Consider the following 23538-nt stretch of genomic DNA (forward strand, 5'->3'; position numbering starts at 1 on the left):
AGAGTGGGGGGATGGAGTGAGCGGGGGCAGGGCCTCAGAGAAGGGGTGGGGGCTCAGAGAAGGGGCGGGGCAAGGGTGTTCAGTTTTCTGTGATTAGAAAGTTGGCAACCCTACTGGAATCTTGTGATTCTCGCACTGACAGACCTGGATTCTTGGTCTACAGTATCCCTCTTTACCAACAATATTTCCTCAGCAGGTCCAGTTGGGTTTGGCACCTGCAAGAGACTTCCTTTTGGGAGCTATGTCTAATAGGTTAATGCAGTGACTCAAAGCAGTCCCTTCAGAACAAAGTTTTAATTCTGCTACCCTGCAGACACTTTATCTGTGTCCCCACCATACTGAAACACAACAATCACATAAACAGAGGTATGCATGATATTCAGAAAATGAATACAGACAGGCTTTGGAAAAACAGTCCCTAAGGTTTTGGAGATGAGCTTCTGTGTGAGTTATCACTGATGTGTCATCAGCAAAGAGGAGGCATTGGATAAGGGCTTCCTGAGTCTTGGTTTTAGATCTGAGTCTTGCAAGACTCAGAACAGTTTTCCATCAGGTCTTATATGCAAGTAGATTCCCTCAGTTCAGGAACCAAAATCTTGTTTCAGTAGCAAGGAGAAGAAGTTCCCAAACATAGGGCAAGTACACAGCCGTTTTTAACTTGGCGACAAATCTGGAAAGCCTCAGAGACTGTGCCGTTGTATTAAACTGTGCTGTACATGTTTTCATGGAAGGATCGAATCATGCTTAAGAGCTTGTGGGGACAGCCAATCTTTTCTAGAAGCGCAAATAGTACACTTCTACTGACAAGGTCAAAAGCCTGTGTGAGATTGATGAAGGCTATGTAAAGGGGCTTTTTTTGTTCTCTACATTTGTCTTGTAGTTGTCTCATTGAGAAGATAATGTCGATAGTAGACCTTTGAGCTCTGAAGCCGCACTGTGATTCAGGATAGATTCTGTCTGCAAGGGTCTGAAGCCTGGTAAGGACAACTCAGGAAAGGCTTTTCCCATAATGCTAAGAAGGGAAATGCCATGATAGTTGTTACAGTCTCTCCTGTCACCCTTGTTTTTATAGAGAGTGCTGATGTTGCCATCTCTCATTTTTTGTGGTACTTCACCTTCTTTCCAGCACAGGCAGAGCAACTCATGAAGATGTTGCAGTAGAATAGGTTTTCCACATGTTATGATCTCTGACGCTATGCAGCCTTTTCTGGGGGCCCTTCCACTAGGGAGGCCATCTCTGGCAAGGCTAAGCTCCTTGACAGTTGGTTCATTGTTGAGTTAGTTCATAACAGGCAGGCTTTCGATGGCGTTGATTGCTGCGCCTGTAACAATATTTTCACGACAGTAAAGCTTAGAGTAGTGTTCTACCCAGTGATCCATCTGCTTGGTGCAGTTGTTGACTGTTTTCCCTGTTGTTGATTTCAGTGGGGCTGTCTTCTTTGAAATTGGACTCAAAGCTTTCTTGATCATGTCATGCATGATTCTGATGTTGCCTGCATCAGCTGCTACTTGTATGCTTTCGCATAAGTGCAACCAATAGTCATTGGCACAGTGTCGAGCAGTTTGTTGTATCTTGGTTTTTGCCACTCTCAATGCTTGTAAGGTTTTTTCATTTGGGTCTCTCTTGTAGTTGGTTTGGGCTGTGCATTTGGTCTCTATGACTGGTGTCAACATACTGGGATATGTGTCAAACCAGTTGTTGGTCTTGTTTTCCTTCTTCCCAAAGACAGACAGCTGTGTCATAGCTTGTGTTCTTCAGTTGCTCCCACTTCAGCTGGGCGCTTGTGGCACAATTACTGGAGTCAAGGGCTTGTTGTAGTATATTCTTGTACTGCTGTGACTTTTCTTGGTTTGCGAAGGCACTGATGTTAATCACATCCTTTTACTTTAGATCTGTGTATTTTCTTTGGTTTAAGTCTGACCTTGCTGCATACCAGAGAGTGATCTATGTCTCACTTCGATAGCTGCAGGTAATGAGAACAGTGTTAAGGTTGGTATGCCTTGTGATGATAAGATCCAGTTGATGCCAGTGGTCAGATCTGGGATGTTTCCAAGACACTTTGCATTGCGGCTTTGTCTGGAAGAATGAGTTTGTTACACAGAGGTCGTAATAGGAACAAAGTTCTAGCAGTTTCTGATGGCTTCCATTCATCTTACCAGTTCCGTATTAACTAAGATACTTGTTCCATGCTTCATGATCAGTTTCCACCCTTTCATTGATGTCTCCTAGCAGGAAAACATATTTGTGTTTCGGAATCCTGCTGATGGTGGTGTTCAACTGGTCATAGAACTGGTCCTTGATGTCACAAGATGAGGAGAGTGTTGGGACATACACATTCACAAGGTTGATTGGGCAATCAGATGTGAACAAGTGTAGTGCCAAAATTCTCTCAGATCCATTTATAGGTGGCTCAATCATCCCCAGAAGTGAGTTCTTGATGGCAAATCTCATTCGGTGCTCTCACGTTTCTTCAGCGCTTTTTCCCTGCCAGAAAAATGTGTAGTCTTTTCCCCTGAGAGATCCACTTGATGCTAGCAGTGTTTCTTGGAGGGATGCATGTCCACATTGAGTCATTTCAGCTTGTTATTGATCACGGCAGTTTTACATTCATCGTTGATTTCTTGAAGGTCCTCAGATAATCCGGTTGTCACGGTGCAAACGTTCCAGCACCCTGTCTTTAAGGGTGTTTTCTTTCTTTTACTTGATTTGCCTGGTGCATTGGTTACAGTCCGCTTGTCAAGTTATAAAACTCCGAGCTCTGAGTGCCCATTGAAGCAGGCAATCCGTGGTGGGACAACACTCTATTATCTGGGGGCTGCGCAGTTTTATGGCGGGCGATGGTTGTCCAGTGAGATGTGATCTATCCCACTGTGGGAGACAGCCCCCAGTGCCCAACTCTACACCAATTGAGTAAGAGCTTAGAACTGGTGACTGCTGCCTCCTATGTCTTGTTGAGGTGAAGCTGGAGTACCTCTTCAGGGCACAAGCCTGGGCAGATGATATGGAGGCCCTGAGTTACCCATGCATCAGGACCCCCCTCTCGGTGTCACTGGTAAAATCCAGAAGAGAGGAAGAACCAATACATCTGGTACTTGATCCGCTGCAAGAGTTGCTGGAAAGATACTAAGATCTTAGTATCTGACCGCCTTTGGGGCTCCGTTCCAGATTTTCTGTCTGAGTTTACTCTCATAGCCTTACATTCTCCCGAACTCACCCACAAGGCAAGTGGGGCTTTTCTGTCAGGGGTTGCTGCCTTAGCCTTACATCCTCCTGGGCTACCCATAAGGCAGTGGGTTTGATGACCCACAGGTAGTACTGTCTACTCTCCTTACAGTAGCACGCATACCCTGATCTGACACTGAAATGTCAGTAGCAACACAGAAACACTCGCACTGGGTGGAGGAGGAGGAGAGGCTGGTGTTTGAGATGAGTTTATTTCAATCACCTTGTTGCTGTTCAGAAATGTCTCTTCTGAAGTGATTGCATTAGCTTAAATCAGGAAGTTCATTTGTAGAAGATGTGGATCTCAGTAATTTTTCTTATACATCTGCCATTTCTGTTTAAGTAGTTGAGTCTTCTGTAAATAAACTATAATCTACTACTCCCTCCATCTCCATTACCAAGAAAAAATACAGAAGGGAATACACTAATTTTTCAAAGTTGTTGAACACCTTCAGTTCTCATTGACTTCAGTGGCATAAGGGTACTCAGGATCTTTGAAAGTCAGGCCATAAATATTCAGCTGAACTTAGGTTTGAGATGGGTTATGTTGTGCTATGAAACATTAATGTATTTATTGTTAGCAAATTTAAAGTGAACCATCCTAAACAAGCTACAAGATTACTCCTAACCTCACTAATTAGCCCCCAAATGCCACTCACTGCACACTTCTCCCAGTAAAGGTGATATCCAGTAATATTTATGGGGGAGGGATATTTTGAATTGAAGAAAATCATGTGCAATTTGTGATCTTAAAGAACTGTTAGTATCTGAGTTCTTATTGAGGCTCTTGATTTGAGCAAGGCTCACTGTCAGTAGAGCTATTGATAGTACAGTATATTTCTTTCTATACAATGGGGTTAGATATTTTTAATACAAATGCACTAATCTAAAAGAAAGGGAACCAAAATTTCCATTGCTGAGGATGAAGTTTTTGAATCTGAATGCTATTTTCAGCTCAGAGTTCATTGAAAAAAATATTAAAACAAACCTCTTCCCAATATCATGTGTTCAGAATGATCAATGAAAATAAACAAGACTAACCAAGTGGAAGTTATTAGGTTAATGTTAAATGACAAGTGCCCCTCATCCTTCCCTGCACACTTGCTGGGAGCTAATTTGGTCCTCAGGTAGTTTACAGAGGCAGAACAGTGATTTCTCTTCCTTACTTTGTGTAGGTCCATCAGACTTTTAAATAACACAAACCGTTTGGGTAAAATAGTTGTGTTGATTTATTTTTCAATTATATTTAGGGATGAAAATTTCCCCTCAATTACAAAAATTACTGGATGAAATTCTGTGCTCTGTTTTGTAGGAAGTCAAGACTAGAAGATCATAGTGTTGCTTTTGACATTAAAACTATGGTTCTATGGAGTATGAGTATTTTTCTTCTATAAATATTAAGCAGTACATTCCTGAGGAAAATGAGGTATTGCTAATACTTGATCTCTTTAGAGGTTGCACTATGGATCAGTTATTTACAAAACTCCAGCAATGCGAGATTATGCTAGTCTTTGTTCCACCTTCTTGCACAAACTTTAGGCTCTAGATCTCTCACATGACAAACTTTTCAAAGATGAAATGAAAAATGAGTACTAAATTTCTGCTCAATTTGGCAAAGACAGTAGTGCTTCTAAGATCAGTATGGACTTGAAAATGCTAATTCTGGAAGAAAACCATGCCCAGTGGCCTGTTGCCAGCTATGGGCAAATGAAAACTCACTAAGAAAATTCTCCATAGGCTTTCAATTTCCTGGAATTACTGCTGCTCACTGTACATGTTCTGATAGTCAAGATGAAGTGAATATCTGAATAGAAACTATAATATTTTGACTTAATATCACAATATTGTCCTATTAATAGCACTGTATTGTATTATTTGAATTTTAAACATGATTTCTTTTCAGTTGAAAAAATCCATTAACATTTATGAACATTTATCTTTGTTGCTTGATCCTTAGTTGGTCCTGTTTCCTATAGCTTCCATGTCAGAATATGTAAACACTTGGAAGAAGTCAAGATAGTACTATGTCTTCTATAATTGACTGTGTGCACACCTATACAGCTTTTATAACATGCCTGATTAATTACTATAGCTATCACACCTTTCTGTTACTAAACTGTTTTTCTGAATTGGCTACGTTATGGTATGAAATGTTTTTCGTCAAATATTACAGACAGTGCCTATTTAGTTAATATATTTTGAGATGATATGACAAATTCTGTAATGACAGGTGTTTGGTATCCTCAAGATGCAAAAGTTTCCACTTTAATTCCATGTTTTCACACAGCAATTTTTAGTAGCGTGAGATTAAAATAAATTGATTTTTCCCATTTGAAAAATGTGAGCCAAACTTTTTTAGACAGGCCGGTAGCAAAAGTAAATAATTAGAGCATTTGTTTGAAAATAATTGTTGTTTTTTAACCATTCTGAACATTTGAAAATTGCATGCCGATCATGCACATTTTCAGGTTTTTAAGAGCAGTTGGACAAACACCTGTCAGGAATGGTCCAGGAATATTTGGTCCTGTCTCAGTGCAGAGGGCTGAACTTGATGACCTCTTGAGAGCCCTTCCAGCCCTACATTTCTCGGATTAAGTCCGTCAGGGTGGGATCCACAAAAGTACTTTAGCACCTATGTCCTGTTTTTAGGCTCCACTTGTGATCCACTAAACCCCCACTCAGCTGCTGCCTAACCTGGTAGGCACTTAAACTCACTTGGTGCCTAAGGATGTTTTTTTATTGTTGTTTTTTTCTCTATAGATGTGTGCACTGCAGCCTCACTCTAGGTGCTGAGTTTCCAGTCTCCTGCATGAGCATGTGCACTACTGCCTCATGATAGGCATCTGGAGATGTCTGTCGCCCACCAAAGCCCAAAGAGCAATTCACAAACTGGGAAAGATAGGCATTTGATCAGCTAAGTTATATGCAGGGCGGGGAGGTGGAGGACTTCCCTTATAATGTTTAGCCTAATGGATAGGGTACTCAGCCAGGATACGGGAGACCCCTGATTCAAGTCATCCCTCAATCTGAGTGCGGGAAGGGATCTTAACCAGGGATCTGCCATCTCTCAGGTGAGTGCCCTAGCCAGTACGCTAGAGTCATTCTAACTCTTTCTGAGTAGCAGCCATGTTAGTCTGTATTCGCAAAAAGAAAAGGAGTACTTGTGGGACCTTAGAGACGAACAAATTTATTTGAGCATAAGTGAGCTGTAGCTCACGAAAGCTTATGCTCAAATAAATTTGTTCGTCTCTAAGGTGCCACAAGTACTCCTTTTCTTTTTGCTAACTCTTTCTGTGGCCCAATTTATATTTAATTATTCAGTTGTTTAAAGTGGAACGACTTCAATAGGATAAATTGAGGGAACCCCATATTAGAATATCCCATAGCCCAGTGGCTAGGGTATGCACCTGAGAGGTGTCAGACCCCTGTTCAAATCTCTTCTCCCCCTCAGGAGGAGGGAGAACTTGAATTGGGGATTCAAGTGGGATTGGTGAGTATCCTGTCTATTAGGCTAAAAGTTATAAGGGAGCTTAGAGATTAACCAATTTATTTGAGCATAAGCTTTCATGAGCTACAACTCACTTCATCGGATGCATACTGTGGAAAGTGTAGAAGATCTTTTTATACACACAAAGCATGAAAAAATACCTCCCCCCACCCCACTCTCCTGCTGGTAATAGCTTATCTAAAGTGATCAATCTCTCTGGTCACGCGATTACAGACATGAAAGTTGCGATATAACAACAAAAAAACTTCAAATCCAGACTCCAGCGAGAGACTGTTGAATTGGAATTCATTTGCAAATTGGATACAATTAACTTAGGCTTGAATAGAGACTGGGAGTGGCTACGTCATTATGCAAGGTAACCTATTTCCCCTTGTTTTTTCCTACCCCCCCGCCCCCTCCTCAGACGTTCTTGTTAAACCCTGGATTTGTGCTGGAAATGGCCCACCTTGATTATCATACACATTGTAAGGAGAGTGATCACTTTAGATAAGCTATTACCAGCAGGAGAGTGGGGTAGGGGGAGGTATTTTTTCATACTTTGTGTGTACAAAAAGATCTTCTACACTTTCCACAGTATGCGTCCGATGAAATGAGCTGTAGCTCACGAAAGCTTATGCTCAGATAAATTGGTTAGTCTCTAAGGTGCCACAAGTACTCCTTTTCTTTTTGCAAATACAGACTAACATGGCTGTTACTCTGAAACCTGTCATCCATCCCCCACCCCCCCACCCCACCCCGCAGTCTGGTTTTATGCACATGTCACCAAGAGAGGGTTTTGGCACACATCCCTCTGCCCAGCACACACCCCTCTGCCCAGTGTCTCCCATTGGCTAGTTTAGTCAGCACCCAGCTGGCTGGCTTTGTTGATAGCATTCTTAGGTGCCTGCCTCTACCTATTCATAGTATTAGGGAGCCTAGGTGTCTAACTTAAACTTTGTGGATCGCAGTGTTGTTTCTGTGACTTTCTAGGCGCCTAAAAGTTAGGTACCATGATGTTCAGCATTGTAATTCTTACATCCCTCCATGGACCCCATCCTAAGAGCATACATAAAGAGATGCACTGTGATTGCTTGTACAGGTAGTTAAGTGCAATTTTCAAAACAGGTTTTGCTGACTTTAATGTCCATGGACCACATTCAGTGAAGGATGTGGGACAATCCTCTATGGGATAAGGCTTGCATAATGACTCCTATATATGCCACAGGAAAGGGAACATAGGCAGGGCATGAACTCTGGCTGACAAAACTGACTGTGGGGCAGTTAGCTGATCTGGTGTAGAAGCAGCCTTCAGGTGACAGATTGGCATCCACTGGTCACACAAATATGTCAGCAAAGTTCATTTAAAGCTGCTCTAATGGGATATACTGATCCTTTAAGGCTGGTGAAGGAGTCCTCAGCTGCCCGTACTGTCCTGTCCCAGGCTATTCTTTTGTAAAGACATACCTATTAGACAAGGAATGCTATTGGTGATGAATAGTAGCCTTTCTGGAAGAGGCATTTTGTAATTTGGAAAAGAAACCTACTGCTATCTCTGTTTAGGCCTAAGATCTGAGTTCCAAAAGCCGTTACTTCTTGTTACAAAAGGATGCATCTTTAAGTTAGAGAGGAGCTGCTCATGTACCCAAGCATTTACTGAATCAGGACTTCAGATTGTAAGCTTATTTGGTCAGGGACTGTGTCTCACTGTATATGCAAACAGTGCCCAGAACAATGGGACCTGAATCTGAATTGGGACTTCTGGGCAACACTATAATACAAATGGTGATTCTAAGGGAAAATTCTATATAAAGGCGAAAGAAATCAAATTCTGCTATGGACTGTTCACAGAAGAACACCATAGAGACAGCTAGGTCAAAGAAGATCAAGACATTTTCTTAAGATAAATCATATTCTTTTAAGGAAATTCTAAGGTACTTGATATTTTAAAAAAACAAAACAAAAAAGGAATAATTTATAAGAAAAATTTAATCATCATAAAATACTGTATAGTAAAGAATCTTTTCATACAAAGGCCAAAGTTCTCATACCTTTTTTGAAGTCATACCCCTTTTCAAATGCACTGTTAATCATGGACCCCCCAAATGAGAAACTGATTGACAAAAGTATATGTTTACTTCATATAAACACGTTCTATTTGTAATGCTTTAAGAAAAAGAGTATGAGTACTTATAGATAATCAGTGAGATGGGTGTGCCTATGTCTTACTGCAGTCTGTCTATTCTTGGTGTGATGATTGACAAGTAAACTCGTAAATCATTCTTCATTTCCAGTCGGGACCTGAACTTTGTCTTCATAGCTGTCATGGCAGAGAATGATGCTTTGTGTGTGTGTGTTATTGGGAAAGGTAGTGACACTTTCATTGCTTCTGTAACTAAAATTGGGTACTTTAGTGCAACAGTTGGCCAAAACTGTCAAGGTGTCTGTTTCTGAAACTTAATTTTCAGTATAAGAGGGGTAGCCGTGTTAGTCTGGATCTGTAAAAGTGGCAAAGAGCCCTGTGGCACCTTATAGTCTAACAGACGTATTGGAGCATAAGCTTTCATGGGTGAATACCCACTTCGTCGGATGCATGCTTCAACGAAGTGGGTATTCACCCACGAAAGCTTATGCTCCAATATGTCTGTTAGTCTATAAGGTGCCACAGGACTCTTTGCCGCTTTTAATTTTCAGTGTGCAGAAACAGGATAGTTCGAGCAGCTCCTGTCCTGCTTTTCCAATCCAGTGGCAGGATGACATAGCAAAAGTTGAGAACGGATCCAGAACTCAGTTATATTCCTCCATGTTTATATTATTGAAAGTTGAGCAACGATTCTCTCTCTCATGCAGTCAGTTGTGATGCTATTAGTATTCAGAAATTCTGTCAATAGTGGAAACATCTCTGAGATTCCACTGCTCAGTCTAGTTTTCCAAATCTATATTTTCTTCTGAAAAGCTGCAGTCTTGTCACTCACCTCAAGTATGGTTGTATCGCCCCCTTGTGTGGACAGGTTTAGTGCATTCAACAAGTTAAAAATGTCTGTGAGGTAAGCAAGCTTCATGATCCATATCAGATCAGAAAAGTTTGCAGTGATCTTGGGATTGCACAGAAAGAAAACCCAGCAGCTCTTTGTGGAGCTCAAAAACTCTTTCCAACACTCTGCTGTGAGATAGCCAACACACTTCTGTATGAAACAATAATTTGTCATGTCCTGCACCCATTTCTAAACACAGCTTTGGAAAAAGGCATGAATTCAAAGGCCAGGACTTTACAAAATTCACAACTGTCACAGCTTCATTTAGCACATCATTTAATTTGGGTCCCTTTTCTTTGATGCAAGGGCCTGGTGATGCAACATATAGTGTGTTACAATTACCCATGGGTTTATGGCTCATATTCTTGCAACATCACCACTCTTATTGCCTACCATAGCAGCACCACTGTCCATGCAAACAGCACCACACTTCTCCAAATTTAGCAATTCAGTTTTCATGAAATATCCAATAATTTGACTATTTCCTGACCTGTTGTCTGTTCCAGTAATTCCTGACAAAAATTAAAATCTTCTAAAATTTTTTCCCAGCCAAACCTAACGAACAAAAACTAATAATTGTGCTGCATTACCAACATTGGTTGTCATATGAAGCTGAATTGAAAACTCTTCACATGTACACAGACTTTGAGTTAGTTGGTATTTTACATCATTTGAAAGCTCTTCAATTAACCTACTAACTGTGTTGTTATAACGCGATTTGAGTTTTCTGTCTAGACACAAGGATCTTAGGCTGGCTGGCTGCATTGAGGATTGCTCTAACTTGCATTGGCTACCAATAGCCCTAAGAGACCAATATGAGAGTTATAGATTTTTTTTCAGGACAGAAAGGACTGTGATGATCATCTAGTCTGGCCTCATACATAACACAGACCATATAAGTTCACTTAATAATTTCTAGCACAATAAACTGGTTTTGAATTAAAAAAAAAACTCCAACCATATAGGGATAAAATTAGAAAGGCCAAGGGACAAAACAAGATTAAACTTGCTAGGGCATTCAAGTTAAAAAAAAAAGATTTTACAAATACATGAGAAGCAAGAGGGAGAGGACAGAGTAGGCCCATTATTCAAGAGTAGGGAAAGACAATAACAGGAAATAACAGGAAATGCAACAATGGCTTGAAGGTTAAATGCCTTTTTTGTTTCAGTTTTCGCCAAAAAGGTTAGCAGTGAATGGATGACTAACATACTGAACATCAGTGCAAGTGGTGTAGTGTCTGAGGCCAACACAGGGAAAGAACAAGCTAAGAATTATTTAGACAAGTTAGATGATTCCAAGTAAGCAGGGCCTGCTGAAATACAACCTAGAGTACACCTCTACCCTGATATAAGTGACCCGATATAACATGAATTCGGATATAAAGTGGTAAAGCAGCGCTCTGGGGGGGGCGGGGCTGCGCGCTCCAGTGGATCAAAGCAAGTTCAATGTAATGCAGTTTCCCCTGTAACACGGTAAGATTTTTTGGCTCCCAAGGGCAGCATTATATCAGGGTAGAGGTGTGCTTAAGAAACTGAAGAAATCTCTGAACCATTCGTAATTATCTTTGAGAATTCATAAAGGGCAGAAGAGATCCTGGTGGACTGGAAAAGGGCAAATATTCTGCCTATCTATAAAAAGGGGAATAAGGCTAACCCAGGGAATTATGGACCAGTCACTTTAACTTTGGTACCCAGAAAGTTAATGAATAAATAATCAATCAGTTTGTAAGCATCTAGAAGATAATAAGTAACACCTTGGATTTGTCAAGAACAACTCATGTCAAACCAACCTAATATCCTTCTTTGACAGGGTAACAACACTTGGTGGGGAAGCAGTAGATGTGATATATCTTGATTTTAGTAAGGCTTTTGATGCTGTCTCACATGATCCCCTCATAAGCAAACTAAGGAAATATAGCCTAGACAAAGTTACTATGGGGGGGGGGGTGCACAACTGCAGGAAGAGCATATTGAGTGGGGTCCTGCAGGGATCTGTCCTATGTCCAGTTCCGTTTAACATATTCATAAATTATTTAGATAATGGCACAGAGAGTACAGTTATAAAGTTTGTGGATGATACCAAGCTGGGAGCATTTTGGAGGACAGGATTAGAATTCAAAATAATACTTTCTTGACAAATTGGAGAAATGGTCTGAAATACATGGGATGAAATTCAGTAAGGACAAATGCAAAGTACTACACTATAACAATGCTGCAAAGAGTACTAAGGGTGTGTATATGAGGAGGGAATTATGCAACAAGGAGCTTTTGGGCTCCAGGTTCACACAATAAATATGTTTTTTGGAAAACAAAACAAAAATACATGGATAATGTTCTTTTAAACTTAATTGCCCTATGTAATTCATTGTGTCTTGAATTATTATGGTAAATCTCCTAGGTGGATTATTCCACTGAAACTGTTTTAAACACAATTTTAATATCATTTATAAGTTGTATTAATAATTATACCATCTAAATTATTGTATGTTTACTTCAATTCAAGTAAACAATTTATACCATACTATAAACTATTGAAAACTTGAAATGTTAAAATATAGCAATTCTCAATATTTTGAACCCTTTAGAGTATTGAATTGTGTGTGATTGACACAATTACACTATAATTTTTCATATTTGTATATATTTATGCCTCTCATGTGATGTTTGATGAGATTGTGTGGTTGGCTTGTGAGAGCAAGGGATTTAGGAGTGTTGAGGGCCCTGGCTGAGGCACTTAATGACCCTCCTCATGACAAGTTTTCTGACCTCTTTGTGCTTTAGTCAACATATCTAAATTAGGTGAAACTTCACTGAAAAGTAATTTAATGGATGAGCTCTGAGCTTTCCTTTAAATAAACAACCTGCCAACCAAACAAATATTATTACTTGGCTGACAAAAACTGTACACAGTTCTCAAATGTTCATTTCTTGTGTTTCTCTTTTTTAGTGAGCGACAGTTGTTTTAGGAACCTTGCTGAAGATCGCAGTGGGATAAACCTTAAAGATCTGGTCCAAGACCCATCTTTGTGAGTATCTGGCTGCTACAGCTGAGCATAGAAAAGCTATGTTATTATATCCTGTGTGTGTAATTGTAATTAGGGACAGATTTAGATGTGATGAAGCACACTTTGCTTTTGTAGGAGTCTGTGTACCATGTGCTGAGTCTATAATACAGACAGATGTGACTGGAACCTCATTGTGTCTTTCTCTGAGGAGACAGAGGAAAAGGAATGGCATCATTGATTTAACTCCCAAAGAGCACAGATAATAAATGGAACACTTTGTCAGCAGCAGGGTTATTGTTGTAAAGGAAGACACATTGTACCCATGTCCTCTTCTTCATTTTTTATAGGCACAAAACATATAACTAGATTTTAATCTCCTGATTTTGAATTTACTCTGAGTTTTCTTTACTTTGGAAGTCTTGGTTTTCTTCATATCTGATCTGATTTTCTTCCAGCTGATTTTTTAAAAACTCCTGTTTCTTTCAGTACTTTTTATTTATGCCAAACAAATTTTTGGCAACTTCACTTCATACTAGGAGAACAGGTCAGTTACAGTCCCTTATTCGTCCCATAACACAGGCACAACCTTTGAAAGTCTAAGGCAAGAGGCCAAAGAACTATGTGGCCATCCTTTCTAATCTTACTTGTTTAGTGACCAGGACAATGCACACATCCTCCCACTCAGCAGTAGTCCAATATAGGACTGTCTGTCTGTTTCTATAAATCCTATTTCCCCCTTACAAGCCCTGTCACTAGGAAGTGAAGCCATGTTTAGTATTGTGTCAAACATGGCTTTTCCCAGGTTCCTCATGAAGTAATGTTAAAAATGCTTTTCCCATTGCTATAGATAAACACCTAAGTGTATCACCTGTTGTAAGAAAATGTGGTCCTGTCTCTTTCTAGCAGAATTGATTGTGCCTTTCTAATAATGGGTTTTGAACATGATTGGCCCTGTCAATATAAACAGGTAAAAAGTTTTCAATATTGTTTGAGAAGCAGCAGAGAAGAGGCCATGTTTGAAACCTTATTTCAAACATAGAAGATTTTTACTGATAGATGCAAGCACACCAATTAATTTGTCACATTGCTAGAGCACAAACGCGACATGAAGGTCCTGAAGTTTCAAACTGAGGGAACAAGCTCATAATGTATTTAGTATATGATAATTCATACCACAGAAAAATATAAAGAAGAGGAGGGGAGATGTACATTCATTGCCTGAGAAGTTATTGAATGGTTAGAAACGGGAGGCTAAATTTTCAAAAATGACTAGAGATTTTCAGTGCCTCAGTTTTGGGTGTCCAATTTGAGACTATTTCAAGGGGCCTCGTTTTCAGCTGCACATCCTTTCATGGGTTTTTTTTTATTCTTGAGAATTGTGTCTGTTGTGGTGAGATGCAAATGTGATTTCAAGAGCTGTACATAATGTACAACAGTGACTTAGAAGTCTTGTACAGCTGTAGTCCTGTTACAAAGATTCACTGCAGAGATGGTGAATGGTGTTTGTTGTGGAATATTGTTTTTTCTTTCCACCACCTCAAAGTAATGAAATCCTCTAACTCCTTCCCCCCAGCCCATAACTTGTATGAGATAGATTGTAATCCATTAATTAGTTTAAACTAGGAAAATCAAAAATAAATTGTGACTATTGTTTGTAGCATAAGTGGTAGTAAGTGGCTGCTGAGATTGATTAAAAGGTGAGGCAAGTTTGGGATATTTACTCAGCCTCACAACCAATTACTTTTTCAAGAATAGTGATCATAATAAGTATATTGTACAACAAAGTATAATACAAGAAAGAAATAGTATTTTTATCTTCCCTCCTGATGATGTGAATGTGTTGTGCTCTCTCTTTCTATGACTTTCCTGATGAACATTCTTATGAGGTAGGGATTTAATAATGAGTAACTGTTTAAGAACAGTTCTTATAAAATGTGTAGTTGTGTGAGGGAATGGCCAGTATGGAAAATGACTGAAGTGATTTGACACACAATGCAACATTATTGGCTCTAGTGCTTTGCCAGAGGAAACCCACCTGGCTGTTAGAGAGACCTTTTTTGTCTCCTTCCACCACCAGAACAGTGCAAAGGGGACAAAGCAGGGCCAATGATTGGGCCTACAATGTCAATAAAGGTGATATATCAGCATTTTTATGGGAGAAGGGTAAAGCTGAATTACATTCTGAGGAGCAATCGGTTGAAATTATCTTGTATAATTGTTGTACTGAATAGTGTTTCAGTTGCTGGCTGTGTGTGAGTTCATTCTCTTTGTACTGTGCCAGTTCTGTGCAGATAGCCAGCCCATCAGACCTCCGTCGAACTGTCCGAAGAGACCACCGATTTGGTTTAGTGGGGAAAGCACATGGCCAGAATTATTGTCAACGAAGCATGGCCCGAGCTCCCCAGATCAATGTCTACAGTTACACTAGCACATGTATACCTGTTACAGTGGACTAGCTCAGTGAGTGGCGGGACTTTCCGCTCTCCCCTCTCCCCTCCCCCCCCCCCACCGAGGCCAGACAAAGGGTTAAGGCGAGGCATCCCAACATTTATATACTGAGACAAACAATCTGGGATAAACAACTTATGTATCACCTTATCTGTTTCATGACATGTTTGTTACCTCCCTTTGTACCTTTCTCCTGATGGTTCAGACAAAACATCGCTATTCATCACTTCTGTCAAACCATCTTATTGTGTGCTAAATTGGAGTGTTCTTGTCCTTGGCTGCTGGAATATATTTACATATTCAGTGTGTTTTAGCAATGCTAGCAATACCAGTGCCAAGTTCATGTACAGGATAGTGAACTTGCAGGTAAGCATCTGCATTTGACAGGGCATAACTTTTGCTGACTTTGGTTCATGCCTCAGGCCTTGTACTACACCTCATGCTCCAGACTCTCTCTCTCTCTACTACAAATAGCATGTCCTGATTCAAATAAAACAGTTTGAGAGCTGGAATTCAAAAGAATGTAGGTTTATTAATATATATTAATACTGATACTTTGTGTATAATATTAATGTCTAAATTCACATTATCAGCAAGTGATGTGGACTATGGTCAGAGGTGGTAGAAATACAGTATTACTCTTAAAGTCTGACATTAAAAATTTTTTATTGCACCAACCTCTGTTGATGAAAGATGACCTGATGAAGAGCTCTGTGTAAGCTTGAAAGCTTGTCTCCCTCACCAACAGAAGCTGGTCCAATAAAAGATATTACCTCACGCAGCTTATATCTCTAATATCCTGGGATCAACGCAGCTATAGCAATTTATTATAAATTTTTCTCTTGCATCAAACCTGTATGATACAAAAGCTTAATTACAAATGGCTTCTCTCTTTTGCATTAGGTTTAGTTTTTATATATTTTTCTCAACTGTACTGGTGTCTGTATAGTCTTTTGTCATGTTTAGCTTCTGTCAGAAATCTAGTGTCGTCACAAATGTTTCATTGTGTCTTTGCAAAGAGTTGTCAAATAGAAGCCTATTCTGCAAGGTTTTAAGTGTGATTATATGTTGAAAAGGAACACTTTAAATATGTCATTGTAGGTGTCACAACCATATAGCTAAAGGGTAGCATAAAATCTCTCCTTTACCTGTAAGGGGTTAAGAAGCTCAAATAACCTGGTTGGCACCTGACCAAAAGGACCAGTAAGAGAAGAAGATCCTTTCAGATCTGTGGGGGGAGGTTTTTTGTTTTGTGCTTTGTTGTTGTTCTCTCGGGACAAAGAGAGGGACAAGGCAGAAAAAAAAAAAACCCTCTCCTAAAACCATACCTGAAATAAGCCTCTAAGATTACAAATTTTAAGTATAGCAAGATAATGCATTAGTTTATCTTTTGTTTTAGCTTGTGGATTTTCCCTGTGCTAAGAGGGAGGTTTATCCCGGTTTTTTGTAACTTTGAAGTTTTGCCTAGAGGGGAATCCTCTGTGTTTTAAATCTTATTACCCTGTAAAATTACCTTCCATCCTGATTTTACAGAGGTGCTTCTTTTACTTTTTTTTCTTTATAATAAGTTCTGTTTTTTAAGAATCTGATTGGTTTTTAGTGTCCTAAAAACCCAAGGGTCTGGTCTGTGCTCACCTTGTTTACCTATCTGGTTGTTAGATTATTCTCAAGCCTCCCCAGGAAAGGGGGTGAAGGGACTTGGGGGAATATTTTGGGGAAACAGGCACTCCAAGTGGTCCTTTTCCTGAATCTCTGTCTAACTTACTTGGTGGTGGCAGCAGTACTCATCCAAGGACAGGGAAGGATTTGTGCCTTGGGGAAGTTTTTAATCTAAGTTGGTAGAAATAAGCTTAGGGGTCTTTCATGCGGGTCCCCACATCTGTACCCCAGAGTTCAGAGTGGGGAGGGAACCCTGACAGTAGGGTTCTATGTTTAGTATCTGAGTGACATCATATCAGTTGTGCTGAGTTACCAATAATAGATTTTTTTTTTCTAACAGCTCTGCAAACTCAGTGTGGGCTCTGACAAGCAAACTGTTTTTTCCTTCTCACACGTCATCACCAGTAATAAGGGTTTACTGGCCAGATCAGGTCTTCAGTCACAACTGTACTTTCTCATGGTCTTTACTTATGTCTAACTGAATGGCCTTGTAAATGGAAGTTGGTAAAAATACCGATGGGATTAGGATGACCAGACAGCAAATGTGAAAATTCGGGGTGGGGGTGGGAGGTAATAGGAGCCTATATAAGAAAAAGACCCAAAAATCAGGTCTGTCCCTATAAAATCGGGACCTCTGGTCACCCTAGATGGGACACAAAACGATGTAGACTCCAGCTCACTCTCTTAGCATTGCAATCAGGAGAGCTAATAGGAGTAAAAAGCAATAAAAACTTATTTTATTTGCTACGGTTACCTAACATGGCTAGTAATACACAAAGAAAACAAATCTAGATGCAGATTCTGCCTCTGGCCTAGCTCTGTACATCATTCCAATAGCTTATAGGCGCCACTGAAAGCATTGCATCAGACCAGGGAAGAATTCCCCTGGTGTAGGCACATCATAGGTGGTCTTTCTGTTAGTGGCTGCACACAACCCCCTTGCAGACAATGGCATAAGGGGTTCCAGAGATGGTCTGGATGTGGGAGGGACCAGACTGGGAGCAGACCCATAGCACACAATGCTATAGAAATTCCGGAATTCTGTTCGCTGCTGTAACCAAATGGGCTGCTGTAAGTTAGAGCAGACATAGTTGTTAGCAAGATGTCCTTGCTGATACTGAAGAGGAATTCTCAGGAGTTCCTTGAGGCTTTGGAGGAAGGCAAAGCTTCTCAAGCCCTGCTCCAGTAAGGAATGAAGGCTGGCCAGCTCACATCACCCACAACTCAGTGGCATGTTTAAGGAATTTTTTTTTCCAGTTCTGGGTTCCAAACCACTGGGACAAATGGGTATTGGACATCATTCAGCACAACTACCTCCCAGAAATTTCTTACCCTCCTACCAAATTTCTTGTCACTAAATCGCTTTGCTTTAACCCTTCGAAATGGATGGTGTCACAAGGTGCCTCTGTCATTAACCAGTGAACTCCACTGCCTGGCCAGTTTGTGTGGTCTCACAATCACAAACACACACCAGCTTGTTATCTTTCACCAAGGTGAATATTTATTCTTTTCTTACAAAGTTACACAGTGTAAAGCAGGCTTACAGCAAGGGGAGGCTTCCTCGCAACCTTCACTCCTCAACCCAGACTCATTCTCTGTGCTTCCTTCTGCAGTAATCTGCATGATCCAGGTGCTTCTGATCATGCCCTGTCACAGAAAGCTATGTCAAATACTGCTCAACATCTCCTGGACATTGGAGCTATTTCCCCACAGGATTGATATCCTACTTATGGATCCTACTCTTGGAGATTGTTTTCTAAAGAGAGTGGGAGTACAACCAAGTGCTTGGGAAGCACCTTTTCCAATACAGTAACTGTCACAATTCTGGTGGTGCTAAAAGTGTGCCCGAGAAAGGAGGAAGTTAATGTATTCCACTATTTAGGAAACCTCCTGATTAGGTTCTAATACAGACAAAAAGTTATTTGGATCACCCAAAGAGCAATCCAGCTGCTGCAACATCATAGGCTGGTAATCTGTCAGGGAGCCAGGACATGCTGCCACCTTTCAGTTGGCAAGCAGAAACAGAAAAGGGTGAACCATTGTGGCTTCAGGTATCCTGACCAGTTGATGAATGACCTCCTTCCGGCCAGAAAGGATTCTACAAGATTCTGCATCCAAAGGGTTACTACTGCATATGTCATGTTTTCAAACCCTGGGATGACATGGTCTCAATGAAAAATCAGTATTGATCAAGATTGTCTTCACCTTCTGCTCAATGGCTGCTTTGAAGGACTGAGTCTCAGTCCTTAAGGCTTCAAGTGATTGCATTTTAAGCTCTCTGGGCTTCTTCCAGAAAAGAGAATCATAGAATATCAGGGTTGGAAGGGACCTCAGGAGGTCATCTAGTCCAACCCCCTGCTCAAAGCAGGACCGATCCCCAATTAAATCATCCCAGCCAGGGCTTTGTCAAGCCTGACCTTAAAAACCTCAAAGGAAGGAGATTCCACCACCTCCCTAGGTAACGCATTCCAGTGCTTCACCATCCTCCTAGAGAAAAAGTTTTTCCTAATATCCAATCTAAACCTGCCGCACGGCAACTTGAGACCATTACTCCTTGTTCTGTCATCTGCTATCACTGAGAACAGTCTAGATCCATCCTCTTTGGAACCTTTCACCTTCCAGGTAGTTGAAAGCAGCTATCAAATCCCCCCTCATTCTTCTCTTCTGTAGACTAAACAATCCCAGTTCCCTCAGCCTCTCCTCATAAGTCATGTGTTCCAGTCCCCTAATAATTTTTGTTGCCCTCCGCTGGACGCTTTCCAATTTTTCCACATCCTTCTTGTAGTGTGGGACCCAAAACTGGACACAGTTCTCTAGATGAGGCCTCACCAATGTCAAATAGAGAGGAATGATCACGTCCCTCGATCTGCTGGCAATGCCCATACTTATACAGCCCAAAATGCCGTTAGCCTTCTTGGGACCAAGAGCACACTGTTGACTCATATCCAGCCTCTTATCCACTGTAACCCACTAGGTCCTTTTCTGCAGAACTACTGCCTAGCCATTCGGTCCGTAGTCTGTAGCGGTGTATGGGATTCTTCCGTCCTAAGTGCAGGACTCTGCACTTGTCCTTGCTGAACCTCATCAGATTTCTTTTGGTCTCTAATTTGTCTAGTTCCCTTTGTATCCTATCCGTACCCTCCAGCGTATCTACCACTCCTCCCAGTTTAGTGTCATCTGCAGACTTGCTGAGGGTGCAGTCCACACCATCCTCCAGATCATTTATGAAGATATGGAACAAAACTGGCCCCAGGACCGACCCTTGGGGCACTCTGCTTGATACCAGCTGCCAACTAGAAATGGAGCCATTGATCACTACCCGTTGAGCCTGATGATCTAGCCAGCTTTCTGTCCACCTTATAGTCCATTCGTCCAGCCCATACTTCTTTAACTTGCTGGCAAGCATACTGTGGGAGACCGTGTCAAAAGCTTTGCCAAATTCAAGGAATAACATGTCCACTGCTTTCCCCTCATCCACAGAGCCAGTTATCTCATCATAGAAGGCAATTAGATTAGTCAGGCATGACTTGCCCTTGGTGAATCCATGCTGACTTGTCCTGATCACTTTCTTCTCCTCTAAGTGCTTCAGAATTGATTCCTTGAGGACCTGCTCCATGATTTTTCCAGGGACTGAGGTGAGGCTGACTGGCCTGTAGTTGCCCGGATTCGCATTCTTCCCTCTTTTAAAGATGGGCACTGCATTAGCCTTTTTCCAGTTATCCGGGACCTCCCCCGATCGCCATGAGTTTTCAAAGATAATGGCCAATGGCTCTGCAATCACATCTGCCAACTCCTTTAGCACTCTCAGATGCAGCTCATCTGGCCCCATGGACTTGTGCCCGTCCAGCTTTTCCAAATAGTCCTGAACCGCTGCTTTCTCCACAGAGGGCTGGTCACCTCCTCCCCATGCTGTGCTGCCCAGTGCAGTAGTCTGGGAGCCGATCTCGTTCGTGAAGACAGAGGCAAAAAAAGCACTGAGTACGTTAGCTTTTTCCACATTCTCTGTCACTAGGTTGCCTCCCTCATTCAGTAAGGGGCCCACACTTTCCTTGACTATCTTCTTGTTGCTAACATACTTGAAGAAACCCTTCTTGTTCCTCTTAACTTCTCTTGCTAGCTGCACCTCCAGGTGTGATTTGGCCTTCCTGATTTCACTCCTGCATGCCTGAGCAATATTTTTGTACTCCTCCCTGGTCATTTGTCCAATCTTCCACTTCTTGTAAGCTTCTTTTTTGTGTTTAAGATCAGCAAGGATTTCACTGTTAAGCCAAGCTGGTCGCCTGCCATATTTACTATTCTTTCTACACATCAGGATGGTTTGTTCCTGGAACCTCAATAAGGATTCTTTGAAATATAGCCAGCTCTCCTGGACTCCTTTTCCCCTCAATTTATTCCCCCAGGGGATCCTGCCCATCAGTTCCCTGAGGGAGTCAAAGACTGCTTTTCTGAAGTCCAGGGTCCGTATTCTGTTGCTCTCCTTTCTTCCCTGTGTCAGGATCCTGAACTCGACTATCTCATGATCACTGCCTTCCAGGTTCCCATCCACTTTTGCTTCCCCAACTAATTCTTTCCAGTTTGTGAGCAGCAGGTCAAGAAGAGCTCTGCCCCTAGTTGGTTCCTCTAGCACTTGCACCAGGAAATTGTCCCCTACACTTTCCAAAAACTTCCTGGATTGTCTGTGCACCGCTGTATTGCTCTCCCAGCAGATATCTGGGTGATTGAAGTCTCCCATGAGAACCAGGGCCTGCGATCTAGTAACTTCCGGGAGTTGCCGGAAGAAAGCCTCATCCACCCCATCCCCCTGGTCTGGTGGTCTATAGCAGACTCCCACCACAACATCACCCTTGTTGCTCACACTTCTAAACTTAATCCAGAGACTCTCAGGTTTTTCTGCAGTTTCATACGGCACTCTGAGCAATTGTACTGACTGCTCTCTTACATACAATGCAACTCCCCCACCTTTTCTGCCCTGCCTGTCCTTCCTGAACAGTTTATATCCCTCCATGACAGTACTCCAGTCATGTGAGTTATCCCACCAAGTCTCTGTTATTCCAATCACATCATAATTCCTTGACTGTGCCAGGACTTCCAGTTCTCCCTGCTTGTTTCCCAGGCTTTTTGCATTTGTGTATAGGCACTTAAGATAACTTGCTGATCATCCCGCTTTCTCAGTATGAGGCAGGAGCCCTCCCCTCTTGTGCTCTCCTGCTCGTGCTTCCTCCCGTTATCCCACTTCCCTCAGGGCTGTGGTCTCCTTCCCCCGGTGAACCTAGTTTAAAGCCCTCCTCACTAGGTTAGCCAGCCTGCTTGCGAATATGCTCTTCCCTCTCTTCGTTAGGTGGAGCCAATCTCTGCCTAGCACTCCTCCTTCTTGGAACACCATCCCATGGTCAAAGAGTCCAAAGCCTTCTCTCCAACACCACCTGCGTAGCCTTTCGTTGACTTCCAGGATTCGATGGTCTCTACCCAGGCCTTTTCCTTCCACAGGGAGGATGGACGAGAACACCACTTGCTCCTCAAACTCCTTTATCCTTCTTCCCAGAGCCACGTAGTCTGCAGTGATCCGCTCAAGTTCATTCTTGGCAGTATCATTGGTGCCCACCTGGAGAAGCAGGAAGGGGTTGGTCTGTAGCAGAGTTTAGAGCAAACAAGTTCTATTACCTATATTTTTTTAAAATTGGTGCATATTTTAGTGACACATAAGTATGTGCATTATATTTTCTTCCTCAGAAATTAGTGTACAGTATTCTGATGCAACTGTTAAAGCCTCTGTATGTAGTAGCAGGGCTTGAAAAATCACTCACCTATAGTAAGAAGGAATCTTTTCCAGGTGAGTGTAATCAATTTCTGTAGAATCAAAGATGAATCATTTTAAAATCCACTTCTTCTGTTCAATCATAGCAGTCCAGAAGCTTGGGTAGAGAATCCACCAGCCACCAGATGGATACAGAATTATTGGTTTTCTAGATATTGTCAGCTTTCAACATATTAGGAGCTTCCTGGATCATATCGGAACTCAGTAATTTCTCGTTTCACCAAGTGGGACATTGGTACTTTTGTCCACTGAGAATCTTGAATAAGTAGAGAATGGAATAAGTCTCAGAAGTGTGAGAGGTTTTCCAGCCACACTCTGGTATGAAGCTATTTTTGAAGCTACCAACAGTCTTGGAGCCCATTATCCTACATATTGCAGGCCTGTCCTTACAGAAATACAACATGGCCAGCTACTGCAGGAGCTACAGGACTAGGTTTCTAGGTTGCCAGATTCTCAGTTTCTACAGGCAGAATTCTGGCTGAACTCTGAGGAAAGCTACTACTGGGAAGAAGAGTCATGGACTTGTTCTTCGAATGCTTGCTCATGTCCATTCCAATATAGGTGTGCGCGTCAGTACATGTGCACGGTCTCTGGAAGTTTTTCTCTCAGTGGTATCTGTCAGGTTGGCTCCTGTGCCGACTAGAGTGGCGCCTTCATGGGGCGGTATATAGGGGCTTGCCAATCCCCGCCCCTTCAGTTCCTTTTTACTGCCCTTGACAGTCACTGCAACATTACTGGTTTCTTGCTCTTTCAATGCCTTTCTTCAGTCGACCTCTGTAAATAGAAAATTGTATATAGTTATTACATTAGTTGGTAGTTAGAACAATAGTTTACAAGTTAGTGTAGGTCGAATTCCCCGCACGCAGGTT

The 23538-nt window shown here is 41.6% G+C and overlaps 1 protein-coding gene across 21 annotated transcripts in view; it reads left to right on the plus strand.

Annotated features, from left to right (window-relative positions):
• Positions 1-23538, plus strand: part of GPHN (gephyrin) — a 590200-nt gene that overhangs the window by 154093 nt on the left and 412569 nt on the right. For 19 of the 21 annotated variants that reach the window (XM_073348373.1, XM_073348352.1, XM_073348355.1 and 16 more), the window contains one exon: positions 12690-12768. The exons of the other annotated variants lie outside the window; for them this stretch is intronic. In XM_073348373.1, coding sequence (XP_073204474.1) covers positions 12690-12768 — 79 coding nt within the window. The remainder of the gene's footprint in view (positions 1-12689; positions 12769-23538) is intronic. 21 annotated transcript variants of the gene reach the window in all.

This window comes from Lepidochelys kempii, chromosome 6 (assembly GCF_965140265.1).
Source record: "Lepidochelys kempii isolate rLepKem1 chromosome 6, rLepKem1.hap2, whole genome shotgun sequence".
In the NCBI taxonomy this organism is placed as follows: domain Eukaryota; kingdom Metazoa; phylum Chordata; order Testudines; family Cheloniidae; genus Lepidochelys; species Lepidochelys kempii.